The sequence below is a fragment of the Citrus sinensis genome, chromosome 7 (genome assembly GCF_022201045.2).
Source record: "Citrus sinensis cultivar Valencia sweet orange chromosome 7, DVS_A1.0, whole genome shotgun sequence".
NCBI classification, from domain to species: Eukaryota; Viridiplantae; Streptophyta; class Magnoliopsida; order Sapindales; family Rutaceae; genus Citrus; species Citrus sinensis.
The window spans coordinates 18238436-18257453 of record NC_068562.1 but is presented as its reverse complement, the minus strand read 5'-3'; the positions used below and the strand labels follow the sequence as shown (position 1 = coordinate 18257453).

At 35.3% G+C, this 19018-nt stretch overlaps 1 protein-coding gene across 2 annotated transcripts; it reads left to right on the top strand.

The window, feature by feature from the left end:
- Nucleotides 1-587: 587 nt before the first annotated feature.
- Nucleotides 588-17251, top strand: LOC102613021 (helicase SEN1). Of its 2 annotated transcripts, XM_006468047.4 has the most exons (22): nucleotides 588-1035; nucleotides 2287-2671; nucleotides 2775-2891; nucleotides 2970-3049; nucleotides 4979-5125; nucleotides 5218-5366; nucleotides 5462-5592; nucleotides 5732-5854; nucleotides 5994-6067; nucleotides 6367-6960; nucleotides 7121-7232; nucleotides 7381-7518; nucleotides 7791-8117; nucleotides 8540-8813; nucleotides 8946-10207; nucleotides 11036-11438; nucleotides 11559-12460; nucleotides 12563-12628; nucleotides 12714-12839; nucleotides 14904-15148; nucleotides 15258-16549; nucleotides 16772-17251. In XM_006468047.4, exons 1-22 carry the CDS (start codon nucleotides 908-910, stop codon nucleotides 16810-16812), a joined length of 7116 nt encoding a protein of 2371 aa, XP_006468110.2. In that variant the 5' UTR covers nucleotides 588-907; the 3' UTR covers nucleotides 16813-17251. The 2 variants fall into 2 exon arrangements, with proteins under 2 accessions (XP_006468110.2, XP_052300140.1); XM_052444180.1 differs by lacking the exons at nucleotides 588-1035; nucleotides 2287-2671; nucleotides 2775-2891; nucleotides 2970-3049 and adding an exon at nucleotides 4703-4766.
- The last annotated feature ends 1767 nt before the right edge of the window (nucleotides 17252-19018 follow it).

The window sequence follows — 19018 nt, the reverse complement described above, 5'->3', positions numbered from 1 at the left end:
TGTATTTGTTTAATAAATGGGTCATAAACAAGTTGAATATGATATATTCATTTAAAATTCATTTGTAATTCATATAATTAAATTACTTATTTGTCTGTGAATATTTATGAAATAATGTTAAAGTTTCAAGGCTCATCTAGTAATTATAAATGATAATAAGTTTGTATTTTGTAGGATGTTAAAATTGTGGTCTCTTTTTATATTTTATTTTGTTTAATTTTTATTTATTAATTATATTTTTACACACGAATTCATATTTAATTTGATTTATTATGGATTCCTTATAAGATAAATGAATAGTAAATGAATTAAGATTCAATTCGATTCATTTATTAATTTTATTAAATAAATTAAATTGAATATTCATTTAATACATGAATTGAATTCAAATTTTGAAATTTTAATTTATTTAATAAATAAATAAAATTCGAATTAGCAGAATTTTGACCAATTCATTTATAATTTGATTCAAATACCATTCATTTATTCCTTTTGTTAAATTATTGTCTACAAGCTCTCTCTTTTGATAACCCAGCTGCCTACATTATCAGGAAGGCATCATGATTGCTAATGTCATATGCTCATTATGAAAATCATTAAGTTGATATCTTAAAAGATGTGAAAAGTTCACATAAAAGAGGTGAACTATTATTATCTTTGGGGCTTAAATGGTAATTTCTTGGCATTCCCGGCTTCGCCTCGCTCGCAAAGTGGAACGGTGTCGTGAGGCGTGACACCATATATAAGCTAAAGTCCCTCTGACTGTCTAAACTGTGACGATGAATTCTCCCTCCCTTTCTTTTCTCTTCTCTAAAGAAACCCTACTCTAAAATGCGCCTTAATAACTGAAACTTAAAAATCATAATTTTTTAAAAAAAATCTAATTATTTAAATAAAAGAAAAAGAAATGACGGATAAGAATCCGTCGCGAAGAGAGTTACTTGATCGATGGAGAGGAATTGAAGAAGAGGAGGAACTGGACGACGGTAACGATCCCTTGAAACGACGCCGGATTGATGGGCTTAAAGAAAAATGGTAAAACTTTTATTTCATATATTTAATTTTAATTAAATGTACGTTCAAATACTTTGAAGTGAGTAAAAAAATTAATTGTAAAAATTTGGTTCTTGTCTTTTTAGTGGCAGTTTCTTAGCTCATTTCATGTGAAACGAATTTTTCAATTTTTATGCAACTAGATTGCACTATTTATTTATTGTTTTAATTTTTTTATCCAGTGAATTAAACTGCTGGTTTGGTTTGGTTAATAGTTTAAGTAATAATTTACTTTTTCAGATTAGTTATTGAATTTGATTTCATTATAGTTAATTGGCGCTAATTCAAAGCCGACGAGGCCTTTAACGATTACTGTGGGTGTTTGAGGGAAGCGGATGGAAAAGAAATGAAATGCATTGAAATTGATATTTTTCTTTTGTTTGGATGTACAAAGCTACCTTGGAAGAAGGAAAGTTAGAGACCTATCAAATTGGACAATGCAAGTTCTGCGTGTTTTAGTTGAAGTTAGTTTATTGACACTGTCACTGTTTTTCTCTATGGAGAACTTCTTGTTACTTATTGATTGGAAAATATTTGGTTTTCAAATCCTGAAACATATCACTGCAGAGGCACCTGGTTTCGAGTTTCTTCAGTTTTTCATATTAGAATCTGCAAATTGTTTAAAGTACTGAAGAAAAAACTGTTGCATCTGTGTTGCGGACCAGTTGTCCTCAGGATCATCTGAAAACCCTATGGTGAAATAAGAAACTAGTTTGCAATAAGATTTACGATAAATATCTGACTTACACTATGCAAACTTAAATGTATATATTATTCCAAAACCCCTCTGCTATTCAGATGCATGAAGAAAAATGAATTAAGCAACAAGAGGTATCTTTAACTTTATAGAGACTAATGCCCAAAATGAAGCAAAAGGCGAATTCTATCCCACAACCCATCAATGTTCTCTTGTTTTTCTCAATAATACAGTTGGTTCTTTCTTGGCATATCACCTAAAATAAATAAGTTTCTTCATAGTTATATCTAACTAATACATTTTTGTGCCAGAATTCTTTTATTGGTTTAATCCTTAATGATCACTGGGAAAACTGTTAAAATTCTTATCTTAATGATGGTAGAATAACTGTGTGAAAAGCATGCCCTCCATGTTTGTATCTTAATATGTTGACAGGTTGAGTGTGCTATATTTTAACTGTATGGCTTTTCCAATTTGACCTGCTTTACTTTGTTCAAGATAAGGGGAGTAATTTTCATTTTTCTTTTTTCAACTAGGTTTGCAGATGCATTCAATTTCTTGATTGGTTTGCCTGAAAAAAATCACATATGGTGTGGCTCATGGGACATAATGGGGCCATACCTGGAGTTGTTTTACAATTACTTTAAAGACGAGTGCCATGACTCTCCGCTCAGACTTTTGTGGAAAAGGATCTCTGGAGAAATGCAGCATTGCATCCAGTGCGTTTCTCAACACCACCAAGCGCAAGAGATGTATAGCATGGAGTATGAGTCAGGTGTCATTGGTCCTCTTCTTGATGTATTGCGAAGTCTTGATGAGGAAAGGGTGACTAAGTACTTGAGAGAGATAAATGCAAGATTAGCGCATCAAGAGTATTATCCTCAAATTGATAATAATCAAGTTATCTGCATCATGTATGAGGTAGTTCGTTCAATTGATTTTTATTTTGTATGCTCCATTTTTCATATCTTCCAATATTTGGTGAATTCACCCTGGTTTATGTTTTCTATCTATCTGATCACAGGTCTTGATGTTCCCTGTCCTATTGGATGATCAGTCCTTGTTCACTGAATTTGAAACATTTATTGAAGCAGTTGATAATATGCATGAACTGGCTTTGGATGGACATCAACTATTTCCTGTATAAGTTATTTGCTTTTTTTGTCATTCATTTCTCTTTATTAGATTCTGTCTCATGAAGTTCACTCTACCTTGTCAGGGTGTTTTTGCATTGTTTTTTTTCAATAGAAGAGTTCGTACAATTGGTCGCAGATTAGCCAGATCTATGGGAAAATTAAGGTATTATTTACTAATAACCTTTTTTTGGGTTGTGCTGGTATACTTGAATGTCACAGATTTTATAGATATGCAGATGATATTGCTAATGTGTTCTTTACCTTGTGGGAAGGGGCTTTAATTGCCAGTTTTCTATGCTTCAGTTTTTTTTTTTTTCTAAAACTTCAACTTGAAGATTATTTTAGGTTGAAGTTTACTGTTTTGGGGGCTGAATGGTTGTGCCTTTTTGTACTTTTCATTTTAACTGTATAAATCTAAATATTGTATTCAGTTCATCATAAGTTTTGGCAGTTTTTGGATGTCTATTTTGTGTGGCATAACCACCCTTTGGAGGGCCATTTTATTTATTTTTAAACAGTTTATATTAGTGTTATTATTTTGTAGACAGCTGGTGTGAAGAACTGGACATATGTATCTCTCTTTTTTAACATTAATATTTACTTTAGTTTCTCACTAAACTTTTTTTTCCCCCCAATCATTGGGTGTTTAGAACTGTTTTTTCTTCAATTCAAGCATCCAGGAAATGGATGACTGCTAATTCACTGGTTACGAGGTCATATTGATCTGAATTTATACCATTCAAGAATTCAAAGTCATGGCCAACTATAAAGAATTGATTTCCAAAGCCAATTGAATGTCGATAAGTCAAAAAACTCATTTTCAGATGGGGCATCTTATGATCCCCAGAGTCAAATATATGATTTTGAAGGCCTAACAATTGTTCACTTTACACTGCTTCCCTAATTATATGCATTATTACTCTTCCTTTTTTTTTTATCTATTCTTAGCAATTGTGCTATATTATCCCATTTACTTTTGGTAAACACTAGTAAAGGAATGGCTAGATCTAGCTGGAGCTCAACAAGTCAATGGAAAAAATTTGCATCGTTAAGTTTTGTCCTTCAAACTATGTTTGGTTGCCAAGAAAACCCTCTTCATCCTTAATTTATTTATTTATTTCCCACTCTATCTGGTTTCTAAAGGAACAGCAGCTCACAACTTTTATCACAATGATCAAGTTTAAAGCATCAATAACGTAATGCTTCTGGAGGGTTCCCTAAGCCTCGTTTTTTTGTGATATATAATATTATGGTGCCCAATCCTTTATACATGGAGCTTTATTATCTTAAAACACAGATGAAATTTAGGGTTCGTTTTACAATAAAAGCAACCAAATTGAGAGTCTTATAAAAAGCTTAGGAAGATATAGATTAATTGGGAAGTAATGTTAGTGCTGTTTCTGTCTGTGTCTATTGCTTTCAAAGTGTTATTATAACTTTTGAAATGAAGTTGCTTTATCAACTAACAAAATCAAACCATTGTAAACCCTAACTTTTTGAGAGTTCTATATGCATAAACGCTTAGGACTTGTTTGACTTCGGAATTGCTGAATTCTATACAGCAATCTGTTTTTTGTTGTACTTTTCCAGACAAAACAACCAATATACTGTATGGTTTAAGAAACACTGAGTAAGGCTAAATCATAGTATTTCTTTTTATGTGCATCTGACATTTTAGATAAGAAAGATATAAAGAAATCATGATGGTTGTTTGTTTAACCACGGAATTATATTTCTCATGGTTGGTTACTGGTCAAGCCACTAGAAGGAAAATGAGAATCTTTGGTGATCTTTGGTCTCTGCTTACTTGATGCAGACTTTTCTTCTGCAGACTACTTCTTTCCAATGGCAAATCATTGAATTCTGACTGCTGTGAAATGGTATTTTAGAATTAATAGTATCATTTAATTGCCTCGGAAACAATGTATAATTACTGTAGGCTTGAAAAATATTGATTATCGTTGCAGAATATTTGGAGATGTCCAGTTTCATTATTTGGCAGTAAATATCCTGGGCTAAGGCATAGATGATACGTGTCATCTCACTCTCTCTCTCTCTTTTTAAACTAATAATGTTGTCTGTTTGGTCGTAGGAGGGCAACAGACTTGGAACCTATGCAGCCTTTGCTTAAGAAATTTATTGGTTTCTTAGAGACTGAAGTATTGACATCAACTTTTAAGACTTCAAGGCCTAGGGCACGATTGAAACGCTTACCTATATGGCTTGGAATCACGTCATTGTAGGGAGCGATGGCCAAAACTCTTAATCCTTTATAAATATTCTTTTCTTCTCTTTTTGGTGCTTATGATTGATTGTGTTTAATTTTTGAAGGCTTGAGTTCTTAGAACCCCCAGCACTAGAAGAAGGGATACTTGAACGGTACCCCATTTTCTTTGATACTGTTCTCAACCATATTAGTGGAGATTCACCTGAATTTTCTCATGCAGTTAGTTGTCTGAGAGAACTCTTCAAAATGCTTGGTAGGTGCCTTTCCCCTTTCTTAAATTGATTATTCATCTAAAGTTGGAGTGACATTCTCTATTTTTCCTTTTCCACTGTATATGCTTGCTTTAAGGTTATAAACTTTGGTTGAGGTCTACATTGTCGCCAAGTGTGATGCGAAATACACTGCTTGGTCAGTGTTTTCATACTCGAAGTGAGAAAATCCATAAAGACATTTTTGACCTCTTCCCTCCTTTCCTGCAGGTATGTTTATTGTTCATCTTCATTCACCCTTTCATAAATATATGATAATATATTTTTACTCTTTTCGATTTTTAAGTCTACATCATAGTGTTTGGGTAGCTTTCTGGATGACTAATGTGTATGATTCCAAATTATTCAGTCACTTGAAGCTTTGCAAGATGGGGAACATGAAAAGCAGCGCCGGCATTTTCTGTACTTTCTCCTTTATCAAGTCCCAGTGAGCAGCAACTTCAGTGTTCTAACTGCACAAATGGCCTGCAAGGTTCATGCTACTTCTTCTAGAAATTAAACAGATTTGCATAATGTGGCATGTTGCCATGTCTGTTTTCATCATTCACTTTCTTCAACGGTTCTATTGCTCTAGCTCATCTCTGTTGCATTTTGCAAAAGTGCAATTTCAGATTTCCCTTCTTATTATACACCGAGGCTACAAGATGAACCCACCATGCCCACCCTTCGAATGTGCACATATGTGGTATGTAAATCAGTTCCTTTGTACTTGGTTATGACTATATCTGTGGGCTATGGAAAGGAGATACTTAAGAAAAAATTATCTCAAAGTCAGAGTGTTTGAAGAAAATGAAGTTTGTTTCACTTGTATCTTCATGCAAACTCAGGGATAATTTTTTTTACAGTGGACCTTGGTTTCCATTTTCTTTAGCAAGCTTAGAGTAGAAAATCAAATCTTCTTTTCAGTTTTACTCAAACCCCTCAACCGACATACATATACAGATAAATTCACACTACTCATTTTTCAGTAACTTTAATGGACAGGGGCCCTTTCCTTGTGTCTTCTCTGAAGGATTCTTCCCTTCACAGTTCTCTGCGGCAACCTGCCTTTGACCTTATACAAACTATTATAGTGTCTGATGCCGCTGCCTTGGTAACTTCCGTTCTGAAGTCTGCCAGACCTCTTAGAACTGAGACAATAATTTCTGTTGAGATGAATGAGGATGAGGATGATCTTAAGTTTCCATTTGATCCAGATGTTGATGAGAAGGACGATAATAGTTCTTGGAATGAATTTACCGCACAAAGTAGAATTACTTCTCAGGAGTTCAGAGTATGGATGTGCATTCCAATGTTGTGGATTGATGTTCTAGTTGATATCAATCCCTCTGTCCTACCAGTGTCATTTTCCAAGGTTGTCTTCTGGGCTCGATCTCACTTTTCTATTGTAGAACCTGAAATTAGTGCGGAAATGGCACTTGATGTCAGAGCTTGGCTGTCGTCATCTGCTACAGAAATCTCTTCTACATTTGGGTGGAAGGCTCCAACTGGTTGTGATGATGGTGGAGCTGGAAAGGTGTCCAAGAACTCAATGGAGGTGTCAACAATGTGTCTTCCTTTAATAAGGGCATTCAAGAGGTTTTTAAACTCATTATCTTCTTTTGTTAATTCATCTTTTCTGATATATAGTTTTGATAAATTTATTATATGTGTTCAAGTTGATTGAATATGACAGTGCTGCTGCTTATAATTATATTAAGTAATTAGTCAAATCTGGATTGTGGATGTGTTTTTACAGGTTAACTGCACATTTTATAGTTCAAATAGGACAGGGAGAGCTTCGAAAGCAGTGGACTTGGGAGCCAAGGATGGGTGAAAGCTTGATCCTTTCGCTTGTGGATCCTAATGATGTGAGTGTGTCTAGTTTTTATCAAATCGTAACTTCACCTTTATGGTTTTCATCAATTGACAATTTTAACACACTCATACTCTCTCTGTCCTGTAATTGAACGTCGACCAAGATCTAAATATAATTTTTTCTGTCTTTGCTTGATGCAGAATGTGAGACAATTTGGTAAGTGTATTTTGGAACAAGTGTCGAACACCAGAGGTCTTGCTTCTGGTCTGAAATTTCTTTCCTCGTCCACTTCTTCCTTGTCAACCATTTTTCTGGGCTTGAAACATGCTTTGAAACTGGTGAGTGTTAGAGTTCTTTTAAGCAGGTCTTGTCATTTGATGATAATTTCTATTTTCTTTTTCCTTTTTCTCTTCTTTAAAGAGAAAAAAAAATCAACCTTTTGGCTCTTCTCATAGCCATTGAACCTATTAAAACTCATTTGACATCCAAGTTATGTTCCTTGGGTGTGTTTTTATGATAAATGGTTGCTATAAATAAAAGGATGTGGAATGTCGAGATCCTTTATGATATAAGAACAAAGAACTGATAACCCCATTTTGCACATTTCCAGGTTCAACTAGATTCTGTTCTATTAAAATTTCAGAGTTTACATCACTTTTTCTTTGTTCTTCGGAAAATATTTGAGGAAGGGCATTTACCCAAATGTGATTTGCTTAAAAGTTCATCTGGTCACTCAAGTATTACAATGTTCTCTTCCCAAGGTGGATTTCTAAGGCAGCCGCAGTTTGAATCTTTTGATGCAAATACTGGATGCTCCTCAAATATTGACTTAAAGTTATGGGAGAAGTTTCATTACACGCTGTCGGAAATTACATGGCCTTCTGTAAAGAGGTGTTTGCAAGAGGGGAAAACATTTCTTGATTACAGTCTCTGTCAGGTAAATTCAGGATCTAATTAGGACAATATTATCTGTTAGTCCCATTTTGTTTTATTCCTGTTCTTGTGAATTCTTGATGATTTGTTTTTTGTAAATTCGTTTATTATTTACTTGTTGGTTTCATTGTATGAGTATTTGAAAAGCCATTTACTTTCCAGTGGAGTAATTAGATTAGGGAACACGTCTGTGGGTGTCTGTGCCTGGGTGCATTCACACCTACTTGTGTGGGTCTATTGAAAACCTTTTTTTTTTTGTTTGTCTGTGCCTTGTAAATATTATCTATTAAAATCGCAACTCTACTATTTTGGTTTGCTAGGAAGTATGAAGTACTTGTGCATATCATCTATGATTTTCTTGTGGATATAGCATGGACTGCTTTCTCTAAGCAGGCTAATTTAGTCTCGTACCCCTTATTGTTTCAGATGACTTGTATTCGCGTACTTGAGATCCTACCTGTTGTTTTCGGAAAAGTCTGCCCATTGCTTGCTGAACTCTCTGGGTATTCTGCAACAACAATGCAAAATGTATTTGACTTCAAATGGCTTCATGATCTGGTGGATTGGGGAAAGTCACAACTTAAAGTCGTTATTGTCTACTGGAAACGAACAATAACTTGTTTGCTAAACCTGCTAAAAGACTCGTGCAGTGGTACTTCCTTGTTGACCGTCAGTTCCATTGAAAATCTCATTTCATCTGGTGAGCTTTTCATTTGATAACTTATGTTGGCAAATACCACTTTCCTGTTTATCATCAACTATTTTGCTCCATGTTTTTTTTATTTTTGTGTCACATATTTATTTTTGGTTAAATTTTTCATTCCTTGCTTAGATCATCTTGACATGGATGGATTGGTGGAAAAAGTATCACTCCTTTGTGTTTCACTATCAAAGGAATCATCTCGCAATAGTGGAAAGACCTTGATGTCAATGGCACACTTTCCTGAGGACCTCTCTGTGGAGAGAAAATCTGCAACTTTAGATATAAGGCCTTTTCCTGTGAAGGATATGGATGTTGAAATCCTGGATTCTGAAACAATAGCTAGCAAAAGTAAAGATAATCTAATTGTTGTTTCGGATGATGAGACAGAAAAAGAACCTTCAGTTGATCAGGGCCTTCTATCTGATTTCAAGTCAAGACAATGTGTTGTGGTTAGCAAGACTGGGGCACCTATATCTGATAAAAGAGCTTCACAAACTGAATCTTTGAAGAACAGGGTTTCTATCTTGGATTCTTCTAAGGATTTGTTGGATGGTTCTGGCCCTGCTTCCCCAAAGCAGGTCTTGGACGAATCAGTCGGAAAATCTCTCAATTCTCTAGACTCAAAAGTTGTTGATGGAAAGAAGAAAGAATCAAACTCCAAATTCAATGCAAGTGATTCTCTTTCATTCCAAAATAGAGTTGGTTTGAGGAATAAACCAGTTGAATCCTCCAGTTTCAAAAATGTGAATCAAGCTAGCACCAATGTGGTTGCAAAACCTACCAATAAATTACTGAAAGAGTTAGTATGTGATGTAGAAAATGATCCATTGGAGTCTTCTTTTAAATCTGGGAAACATCAGCAGACATATCTGACAAAGTCAGGCCCTTTTGTTCCTAAACGACAAGTCATTCAACTTAAATCACCCTTTGAAAATCGATGTGGCTTGCATAGGATGGAGACTGGAGTTAAAAGGTTCGGGCCTCCTAAGCTTGATGACTGGTATAAACCCATTTTGGAAATAGATTATTTTGCAACAGTTGGATTAGCATCTTCTAGAGAAGATGAGAATCGTGTTCATTGCAAATTGAAGGAGGTTCCAGTGTGTTTTCAATCACCTGAACAATTTGTGAGTATCTTTCGGCCGTTGGTTCTGGAGGAGTTCAAAGCACAGTTGCATAGTTCCTTTCTTGAGATGTCTTCATGGGAGGACATGTACTATGGTAGTCTGTCTGTGCTGTCTGTTGAGAGGGTTGATGACTTTCATCTTGTTCGCTTTGTCCATGACGACAATGATTCTGTGACTTCTAAAATCTTCTCAGAGAATGACCTTGTTTTGCTCACTAGAGTGTCTCCACAAAAGACCCCTCATGATGTTCACATGGTTGGAAAGGTATCATTTCTTAGTTTCTGTAATGTGTGAAGAGTTGAATGAGAGTCAATACATTTAGTCAAATGGCAAACTATTTTGACATCTTTTATTATTGGAAACCATAGTTCTAGGAGATTGTATCACTAGCATAACTGCCAGCCTGGGCTCTTAAACCAGATGAGAACAGCCTTTGTCAAAAGAGAGAAGAGTAGTGTCTTTTGAGACCTGCTGTTGTGGCTGTAGCCAATGAGAAGGGCATATGGTTGGTGATGGTGATAAATGATAAAGGCATAAATGTTTTTGATAAGTTTGAGATACTACGGATGTGCGCAGACTCACAAATACATTTTAAAAAATAATATTGAAGTCTTAAAAATAAAGAAGTCTTTGGAATGATTCTACTATCCTTTGACATCATATTTTCTTCAAAATGTGTGTATGAGTGTATCTTATTCTCATCTCAAACCTGTTCTTAATCTTTATTGGATAAGTCTTTGAAGGACCATAGTACCTATGTAATAACAAAGTTATTCTTAAGTGGTGATTAATAGTTTTGGTGTCCTGCATCCTGCTGTAAGACTTAAATTTCAGTTCCACTTGTAATCTCTCCCTTTTTCAGTTCTTGAAGATTCACCATCTTCCTCAAACATGCCCACGATTTAATATCTATCAAGCACCGAAGGTTGATACTTGTAAGATATTTAAGTGGCAAAGTACTGGATCTTATTTAGATCGTTGGTAGAAATGGACCCTTCTGTTGGATCAGTGCTTGACATTTATATCTCTCTAATTTGTTCGTTATTTGCATCGTATGTTTTTATTATTCTGAAGGACTCACCTGTTCCTCAGGTGGAACGACGTGAGAGAGACAACAACAGAAGGTCAAGTATACTGCTCATCAGGTTCTATCTTCAGAATGGATCTGTACGTTTGAATCAAGCTAGGAGGAACCTTCTCGAACGTAGCAAATGGCATGCTACTCTCATTATGAGCATTACACCTCAGCTTCGAGAATTTCATGCTTTATCATCACTAAAGAGTATCCCTTTACTTCCAATTATTCTGAATCCTGTCAATGTTTCCCGTGGATACAATGAATCAAGAGAACCAGACCTGGGTAAGCTTTCTCAACTGCAGCAAATTTTAAAGACTTCTTTTAATGAAAGTCAACTCCAAGCTATCAGTGTTGCTATTGGATTATCATCTAGCTGGAAGAAAGATTGTGAATTGTCTCTTATTCAGGGTCCTCCAGGTACTTCTTACTACTTTTGGTTTTTTTCTTTGTTCTCATTTTCCCTTCTTGTTTAACTTTTAGTGGATCAGACATCGGCAGCATTATTTTCTTTTTTTATTTTTCTATTCGAATAACTAGGGACTGGGAAGACCCGAACTATAGTTGCCATTGTGAGTGCATTGCTTGCTACTAGAACTTCCCCAAAAAGTCATCTGAAACAAAATTATAGTTCATGCATCAATTCAAGGCCAAAGATTGGCCAGTCTGCTGCAATTGCAAGGGCATGGCAGGATGCTGCCTTAGCCAGGCAAATAAATGAGGATTCAGAAAGGGATAAAAAATCATCAGAAAGTTCTGTGAGAGCAAGGGTGCTCATTTGTGCTCAATCAAATGCAGCAGTTGATGAGCTGGTATCAAGAATATCTAAGGAAGGTCTGTATGGTAGTGATGGTAAGACGTATAAGCCATATCTTGTAAGGGTTGGAAATGTTAAAACAGTTCATCCAAATTCACTACCCTTCTTTATTGATACGCTTGTTGACCATCGTTTGGCTGAAGAAAGGATGCATTTAACCGATCCAAAGAATGAATTCTGTACACGCTCTTCTACCCTACGTTCTAATTTGGAAAAGTTAGTTGACCGTATTAGGTTTTTTGAAGCTAAGCGTGCTAACACCAAGGATGGAAATTCAGACCCTAAAAATATGTTGGATGATGAAGTTCATAAGGGGGATGATGTAAAATTGTCTGATGTCGAACTAGAGGCAAAGCTACGGAAACTGTATGAACAAAAGAAACAAATTTATAGAGAACTTGGTGCTGCTCAGGTGCAGGAAAAGAAATCATATGAAGAAACCAAAGCTTTAAAACATAAACTGAGGAAGTCTATATTGAAGGAAGCTGAAATAGTGGTAACTACTTTAAGTGGCTGTGGTGGAGATCTTTATGGAGTATGCTCCGAATCTGTATCAGGTTTTAAATTTGGCAATCCATCTGAGAATACTTTATTTGATGCTGTTGTAATTGATGAGGCAGCCCAGGTAGTACTTGTCCATGAACTTTAGCATGTTAGGCTTTTCATTGTTTCAGTGGTTGTGTTGCTTCATTTTGAGTTTTTAATCTCTGTTCTAATGGCACTACAGGCTTTAGAACCTGCAACTTTGATTCCTCTCCAGCTTTTAAAGTCATATGGGACAAGATGTGTTATGGTAAGGATAACTTAATTTATCTATTAGACTTAAAGAATTTAAATTGAATACTTGAGTTTCTTACTGAAGTTTGAAATTTGTTAAGGTTGGTGATCCGAAGCAGCTTCCTGCAACAGTTCTGTCTAATGTTGCGAGTAAATTCCTGTATGAGTGCAGCATGTTTGAGCGTTTACAGAGGGCGGGACATCCAGTTGTCATGTTAACCAAACAGGTGAAATGAATCAGACTTGGTTCATTTAATTTGTACAGGTGTCAGGTATCATGGACATGTCATGCTTATGAAAATGACACTAGAAGCTAAAATAATATATCTTAACTTAGTAAACAAGTTGTTTTCACCCTCACTAAATTAAAAAACGAGGGAAAAACTTTAATTTTATAATTAACCTTGTATTCACTTAGGTATGGATGTATACATATGTTCATGTTTATGTATATATGTATATGTGCATGTGTGTATATATTTAATGAGGGTCCCTTACTTTAAAGTAAGGGATAAACTAGAAGACAAGATAAACACACACTTCAGCGCAGTGTATTTTATCTTGTAGTATATTGAAATGTGTGTTTTTGTCTTTTTGGAATCCCATATTCTATTAAAGTATGGGACCCCCATTAGAACATTCCCCCCCAAAAAAAAAATCTAGGAACCAAGTCTGAGATATTTTTGTGGATCCACCGGCCCTATTTTTATTTTTACTCTTTTTAATTTCTTCTAATGATGGCCCCACCGCTTGACACCATTTGAAGAAATCAAAAATTAAAAAAAAAAACAAGGGCCCACCATTGGAAGAAGTGAAGATAAATAAATAAAAAGTCAATGTGGTGGGGCCCACCATTGAACTAATTTTTTTAAAAAATAAAACTGGTGCTGTTGGATTCATTGTAATGGAACAGATGAAACTGAAACCTAAATGTGGGATCTCTGGTTATGAGTATAATCTGGGATCCCTGGTCCTGTTCGCAACTACATGGACCTTGTAGAGAGCAACTGCATATGTGGTGCAATCTTTTAGCCCCTTGTGGATGTTGCTGAAGTTGTGGAATCAAACAACACTATGTGGTAGTGTTAGTCACCATAACATAAGCAACATCTCTCAAATCAATACTCTCTCTCTGCATACATATATCAAAAGATGCGTTGCAAGGTTTAAAGCTATCACTTGTGAGAAGTGTTATTAAGGTTGTTAGTTTTGGCTTATACAAAGTTGGTTAATATTATCAGAAATTTAATTCAATGGTTGTACAAGATGAATGTATATTGTTAACTTGCAATTGATGGCTCATTCTAGTTATGAATCTCTATGATGGAAGTGCTTATAGTAGATAAGCTTGGACTGAAATGATTTCCAGTTTTTGGTTATCCTAAGGGCTTCCTGTAGGATGTATTTTGATTCCAGCAGTTTTTCCAGCTTCATTTTCACTTGACCAATGTGGGTTTTTAAAATTTCTGAATTTCAGATACTTAACGACTGTATTCTACCGCGTTGGCATGAGCTCTTCTTTGTAATATCATTTTATTGTCTGCCAGCCCTGCCTTGAGTTACATTATTCTCCTGCATCCTCTAAGATGAGGAAGATTAAAAAACTATTTTGTGGACTGGGATAGTTTTTTTTTTTCCCCTGTTGTCCTTGGAAGAAAAGAAAGTTTTGTATTTTTCAATCAGACTTCACTGTATCTAAATAATTTTGAATATTCATACGTGCTAGTTATCATATTTAGTTTATTCTATGTAAAGTCAAATACGAATATCTATATTTTTCTTTCCTCATGGGCCTCTAAATTAATTGTGTTGAAGACCATGAAACTTTTGGATATTCAGAATCTTACAGACTGTTGGTTGATGGTTTGAGCTTTACCACTTAGTCTACAAGTTATCAATTGGTTAGCTAACATTAATCAGGGAAATGAGAGAGAGTGACTCTAAGACAGTAAAGTACATCCAACTAGAGAAAGTTGAGAGAGAAACTTCTCATTAGTTTCTTTAGATATCAATATAATCCAGTCCCTTAAACCAACTAAGAAGGCTTTTATTGAGCTTTATCCCCAACTTCAGTATAAATATGGGAATGAAGCCTGCCATAGGTTGATTATTTGACTCTTATATTATGGGCACATGAGTGCTGCCGATATGGCATCTGCCTGGGACTACAATATGTTTCCTTCTAAGTAATATATCTGTCCTATGGAACCAAATTAGGAGAGGATTAAACTTTGACATCTATGATCACTACCAATAGTTTGTTTTACTTACAAGCTTTCTTCTATTGGCAGTACCGGATGCACCCAGACATATGTCGGTTTCCTTCATTGCATTTTTATGAAAATAAGCTTTTGAATGGTGAGGAGATGTCGCGAAAATCAGCACCTTTTCATGTTACTGGAGGTCTTGGGCCCTATGTATTTTATGACATTAGTGATGGCCAAGAGCTTCGTGGTAAGAATGCTGGTGCATTCTCCCTTTATAATGAGCATGAGGTTGATGCTGCTGTTGAGTTGCTCAGGTTTTTCAGAAAGAGGTATTTGTTTTTCACCCTAAATGTTAGTTTTGATTTTAACTTATGTTTGAATGTGCAGTTGTTCATAGTTGATTTTTTCTTAATTTTGTATATTACCTACTTCATGAAGGTATCTATCTGAGTTTGTTGGTGGAAGAATTGGCATTATCACACCATACAAGAGTCAACTTGGGCTTCTGCGTTCTCAGTTTTCTAATGCATTTGGATCTTCTGTTACATCTGATATAGAATTTAATACTGTGGATGGTTTCCAAGGCCGAGAGGTTGACATACTAATACTTTCCACTGTTAGAGCAGCAGATTCATCCTCTGCTTCATCTGGGAGCCGCTCAAGCAGTATTGGGTTTGTTGCTGATGTAAGAAGAATGAATGTTGCTTTGACGAGAGCCAGACTCTCTTTATGGATTTTAGGTAATGCGAGGACTTTGCAGATGAATTATAACTGGGCTGCTCTTGTAAAGGATGCTAAGGAGAGAAATCTGGTCATATCAATTAAAAAGCCATATGCATCCATGTTTAAGTCCATGTTTAAATCCTCTCTTAGGAAGAACCATTCTTCTGAACTTCAGGATGATCATTTAAGCCAGCTGAAACACACTGAAAAGCATGGAGATACTAATCAGTTTGTCAAACAGATTGGTCGCAAGAGTAGGGCAGGTGTAGAAACGAAAACAAGAGATATCGACCATATGGCTCAGTGTAACAAGGCAGTTGCTAGAGATAATGATACTGTTTCGGCAAAGAGAGAAGATCTACAAACTAGCAGAAGAAGAGCCAGAGATCAATCTGATCTTCCCAAGACTGATCATCCTTCTGCTGCTGCAAATGGTCAGAGCAGAACATCAAAGAGTGTGAAATCAGCAGTTTTAGGAGAGCATGTTTTGGATAGTGAAACCAGAGGGGAAGAGAGCGGCAAAAAGAAATTCAGTTCTTCAAATACACTTACAGATCAGAAGAAAGATGAATATTCAAAGAGTAAACTAGACCAAAGTGCACCTTTAGATCAGCAGAAAGATAAATATTCAAAGGGTAAATCAGACCACTCTGGACATGAAGCAGGTAATAGTCATAAGCACTCGAAGTTCAAGGTTTCAAAAGGTTCAAGCAAATCTTTTGAGCAGGACAGAAGCTTGAAAAAATTGAAAGGTTCGGATCCTTCAACTGGAGGTAGTCAAAAGGAGCAAGAGGCAAATGATCAAGGAAGAAATCCTAATAGTGTAGGCAGTTCCGACGCTTTAATCGCAAAAAGAAAGCAACAACGTGAAGCTGTTGATGCCATTCTTTATTCTTCTCTCATTTCCTCGAAGAAGCCAGAACCAGTGAAACCAGCACCCACTAAAAGGTCTCTTTCCCCAACTTCAATCGCTGGCGGTGGCATCAGACCACCCAAAAGGAAAAAAGGTGAGCCCACTGCATTACTTCTCTATGTAAGTTTTTTAACACTGTTCTTTGTTAGTGCGAGATTCTCTGCTAATGAGAAGCATGCTTCTGGGTAGTAGCTTTCTAAATTTGCATTTGTAGTCGTTACCAAAGTGGCTTCAAACTCTTGCTACATGGGTTTCTTTGTTTTTAATATTCACATTTGAAATATTATTTACATACATTTTGTTTTGCTTCCGGCAGTTCCAGCGGCATCCTCAGAAAGTGCATTGCAAGACCAGTGAAGGGACAAATTATTGAGCACCCATGCTTGTCTTTTGGTGTCTTTGGTCCAAAGATTTGAATGGGGCTTGACAATGATATTCCTTATTCGAAACTTTTAAGGAAAATTGCAAGGCTGCCTTTCACGGCTAGGAATGAGATAATCAACTGCATCTCTCGCAAGTTTTGAAATATCATTATTAGGGCCAGCAACTGTTGTGGACGGGTGGTTCTACTTTTACTGCCTGATCGGTGGTCGCTCTGTATATCAACCTTGTGTGTAATAGTTGATGTAAATACTTAGTTCTTTATAGTGCAAAAGCAATTTCCCAAAATATATTTTTCGAAGTCCTAATATTCTTTGCATAGGCATCCTGAAATTTGTTGCAATTATTAGTCATTGGATGAAATTTCAATTAATATTCGTGAAAATGAAACATTTGCCTCCATTCATTTAGAAAACCGTGCGGATTTTGCAAGACTTGTTTCGCCTAAAACAACGCTGCTGTTTCTATATATTAAATAAGGTCAAACCCAGAACCAAATGTGCTTAGGTGAATCAAAATTGCTTGAAGGAAGACTGCATAATTCTCCATTCTACTTTTTCTTGCTGTTTGTGGGCAAAACGCTCTTCAACAGCCCGTCAACGTGGTCCGTGATAAGGTATAGTTTATGTGTTTCTTTGGATGAATATTGAGATCATTTTATCTAAACTTTAACCAAAGGAATATAGAAGACTTAATAAATAGTAGAACCTCGATAAGCTAATGGCATTTAACTAAGAAAAACCTATTAATCAATGGATATTAATTCATCGACTTATAAATTAGCACGTTGACCCGAAGGCTCGGGATTGGCAAAACATATTATTGTAACGAGATTTTAATTTGCCTAGGTTCTGCTACAATTCTATTGAATGTATCAGGAACCCACCAATCTTCTTCACTGGACTTCGTTAATAGACAATAACCTTTATAACAAATAGCTTCCTCAACATCCACTCAACTTCATTTTGTCAAGTGTCTGACTAATGTAGGTCAGTCAGGCCAGCACATTGCACCATTTGGCCAGAATACATGGGAAATATTTACTACTTCAGTCATAAATAATATTATGTTATATATTCATTTATTTTGAAAACCAACATGTAAATAGTAGTTATATTAAATTCAACTACACGTCACACATGTAATAATTAATTGTATTATTTCTAATGTGCCATAGACTTTCTCTTTGGGAAAAGATGCAACCATTCCTCATGCTGCTATTAAACAAAATGAATCCCAGTAACATAAGAAAATATATGACAATATTTTAGCGCACATGAACAAATAACTGTTTTATTTCTGCATTATGTATATCATTTACACATGTAATCTTGTAGAAACTTTTGTCCGTGCTGTTTCATGAGTCATCACTCTGCATATATTTTCATTTTATCATTCATAATCTTTTCCCCTAATATTCGTTCCAAGCCACACCCACCATGTTCTCATTATTTCACACCACCAACTTTCCAATGATTATTCTGTACATTATCAAGGGGGTTTTTTTTTTTAATTTTAATTTTAATTTTTGTTTCACTTTTTATTTCGCTTGAGTTGTGAATTATGAAGTGCAACAGGTTGAAAGTACATGGTTGATTTTGATGTATCAAATACTGCTTTAGTTCATCTCTCTGATGATGAAGATGAATTTTATGTGCCATTATGCGAATACAGGTTGTTCTGCAGCAAGATCATGATCAGAAACCAAATCCTTCATTGATGTATCAAATCATATCATATATAAATTTTCTTGTATTATTTGCAATAATTGGCTTTGCCAAGACACCAACTTTTCTTCATTAAAGCATCACGTAGCCAATATTAATGAGTGAGCTCATTCTGAGGAAAAATTGAAAATCATGGTTGAAACTTGACGGTTCTGACGCATTAAATGATTTTCAAATTCGTCATCGAGCATGGGATTGGATCGAGTATATATATTTTCAAAAGGTTTCCTAAATATATTTAATGTAACTTACAGTCAGATAAAATTTATTTGTAGATCCATTAAGACCCATTATTTTGTTATTCATATTTATACTTAAAAGTTTAATTATAAATTACATTAAACGTGACATAAGAAAACCCTTAAATTTACTAAGTGGATATTTTTGATAATTTTTAAAATAGATTAAATAATTAGCTCAAACTCTAAAAATTAGAGGAACATTTACCTCCTTTT

Coding starts and splice junctions, on each gene's coding strand:
- LOC102613021 (XM_006468047.4), top strand. CDS start 908: ATGACGGATAAGAATCCGTCGCGAAGAGAGTTACTTGATCGATGGAGA. Junction 2,672..2,774: donor TTATCTGCATCATGTATGAG/GTAGTTCGTTCA, acceptor ATCTGATCACAG/GTCTTGATGTTCCCTGTCCT. Junction 8,118..8,539: donor TTGATTACAGTCTCTGTCAG/GTAAATTCAGGA, acceptor TTATTGTTTCAG/ATGACTTGTATTCGCGTACT.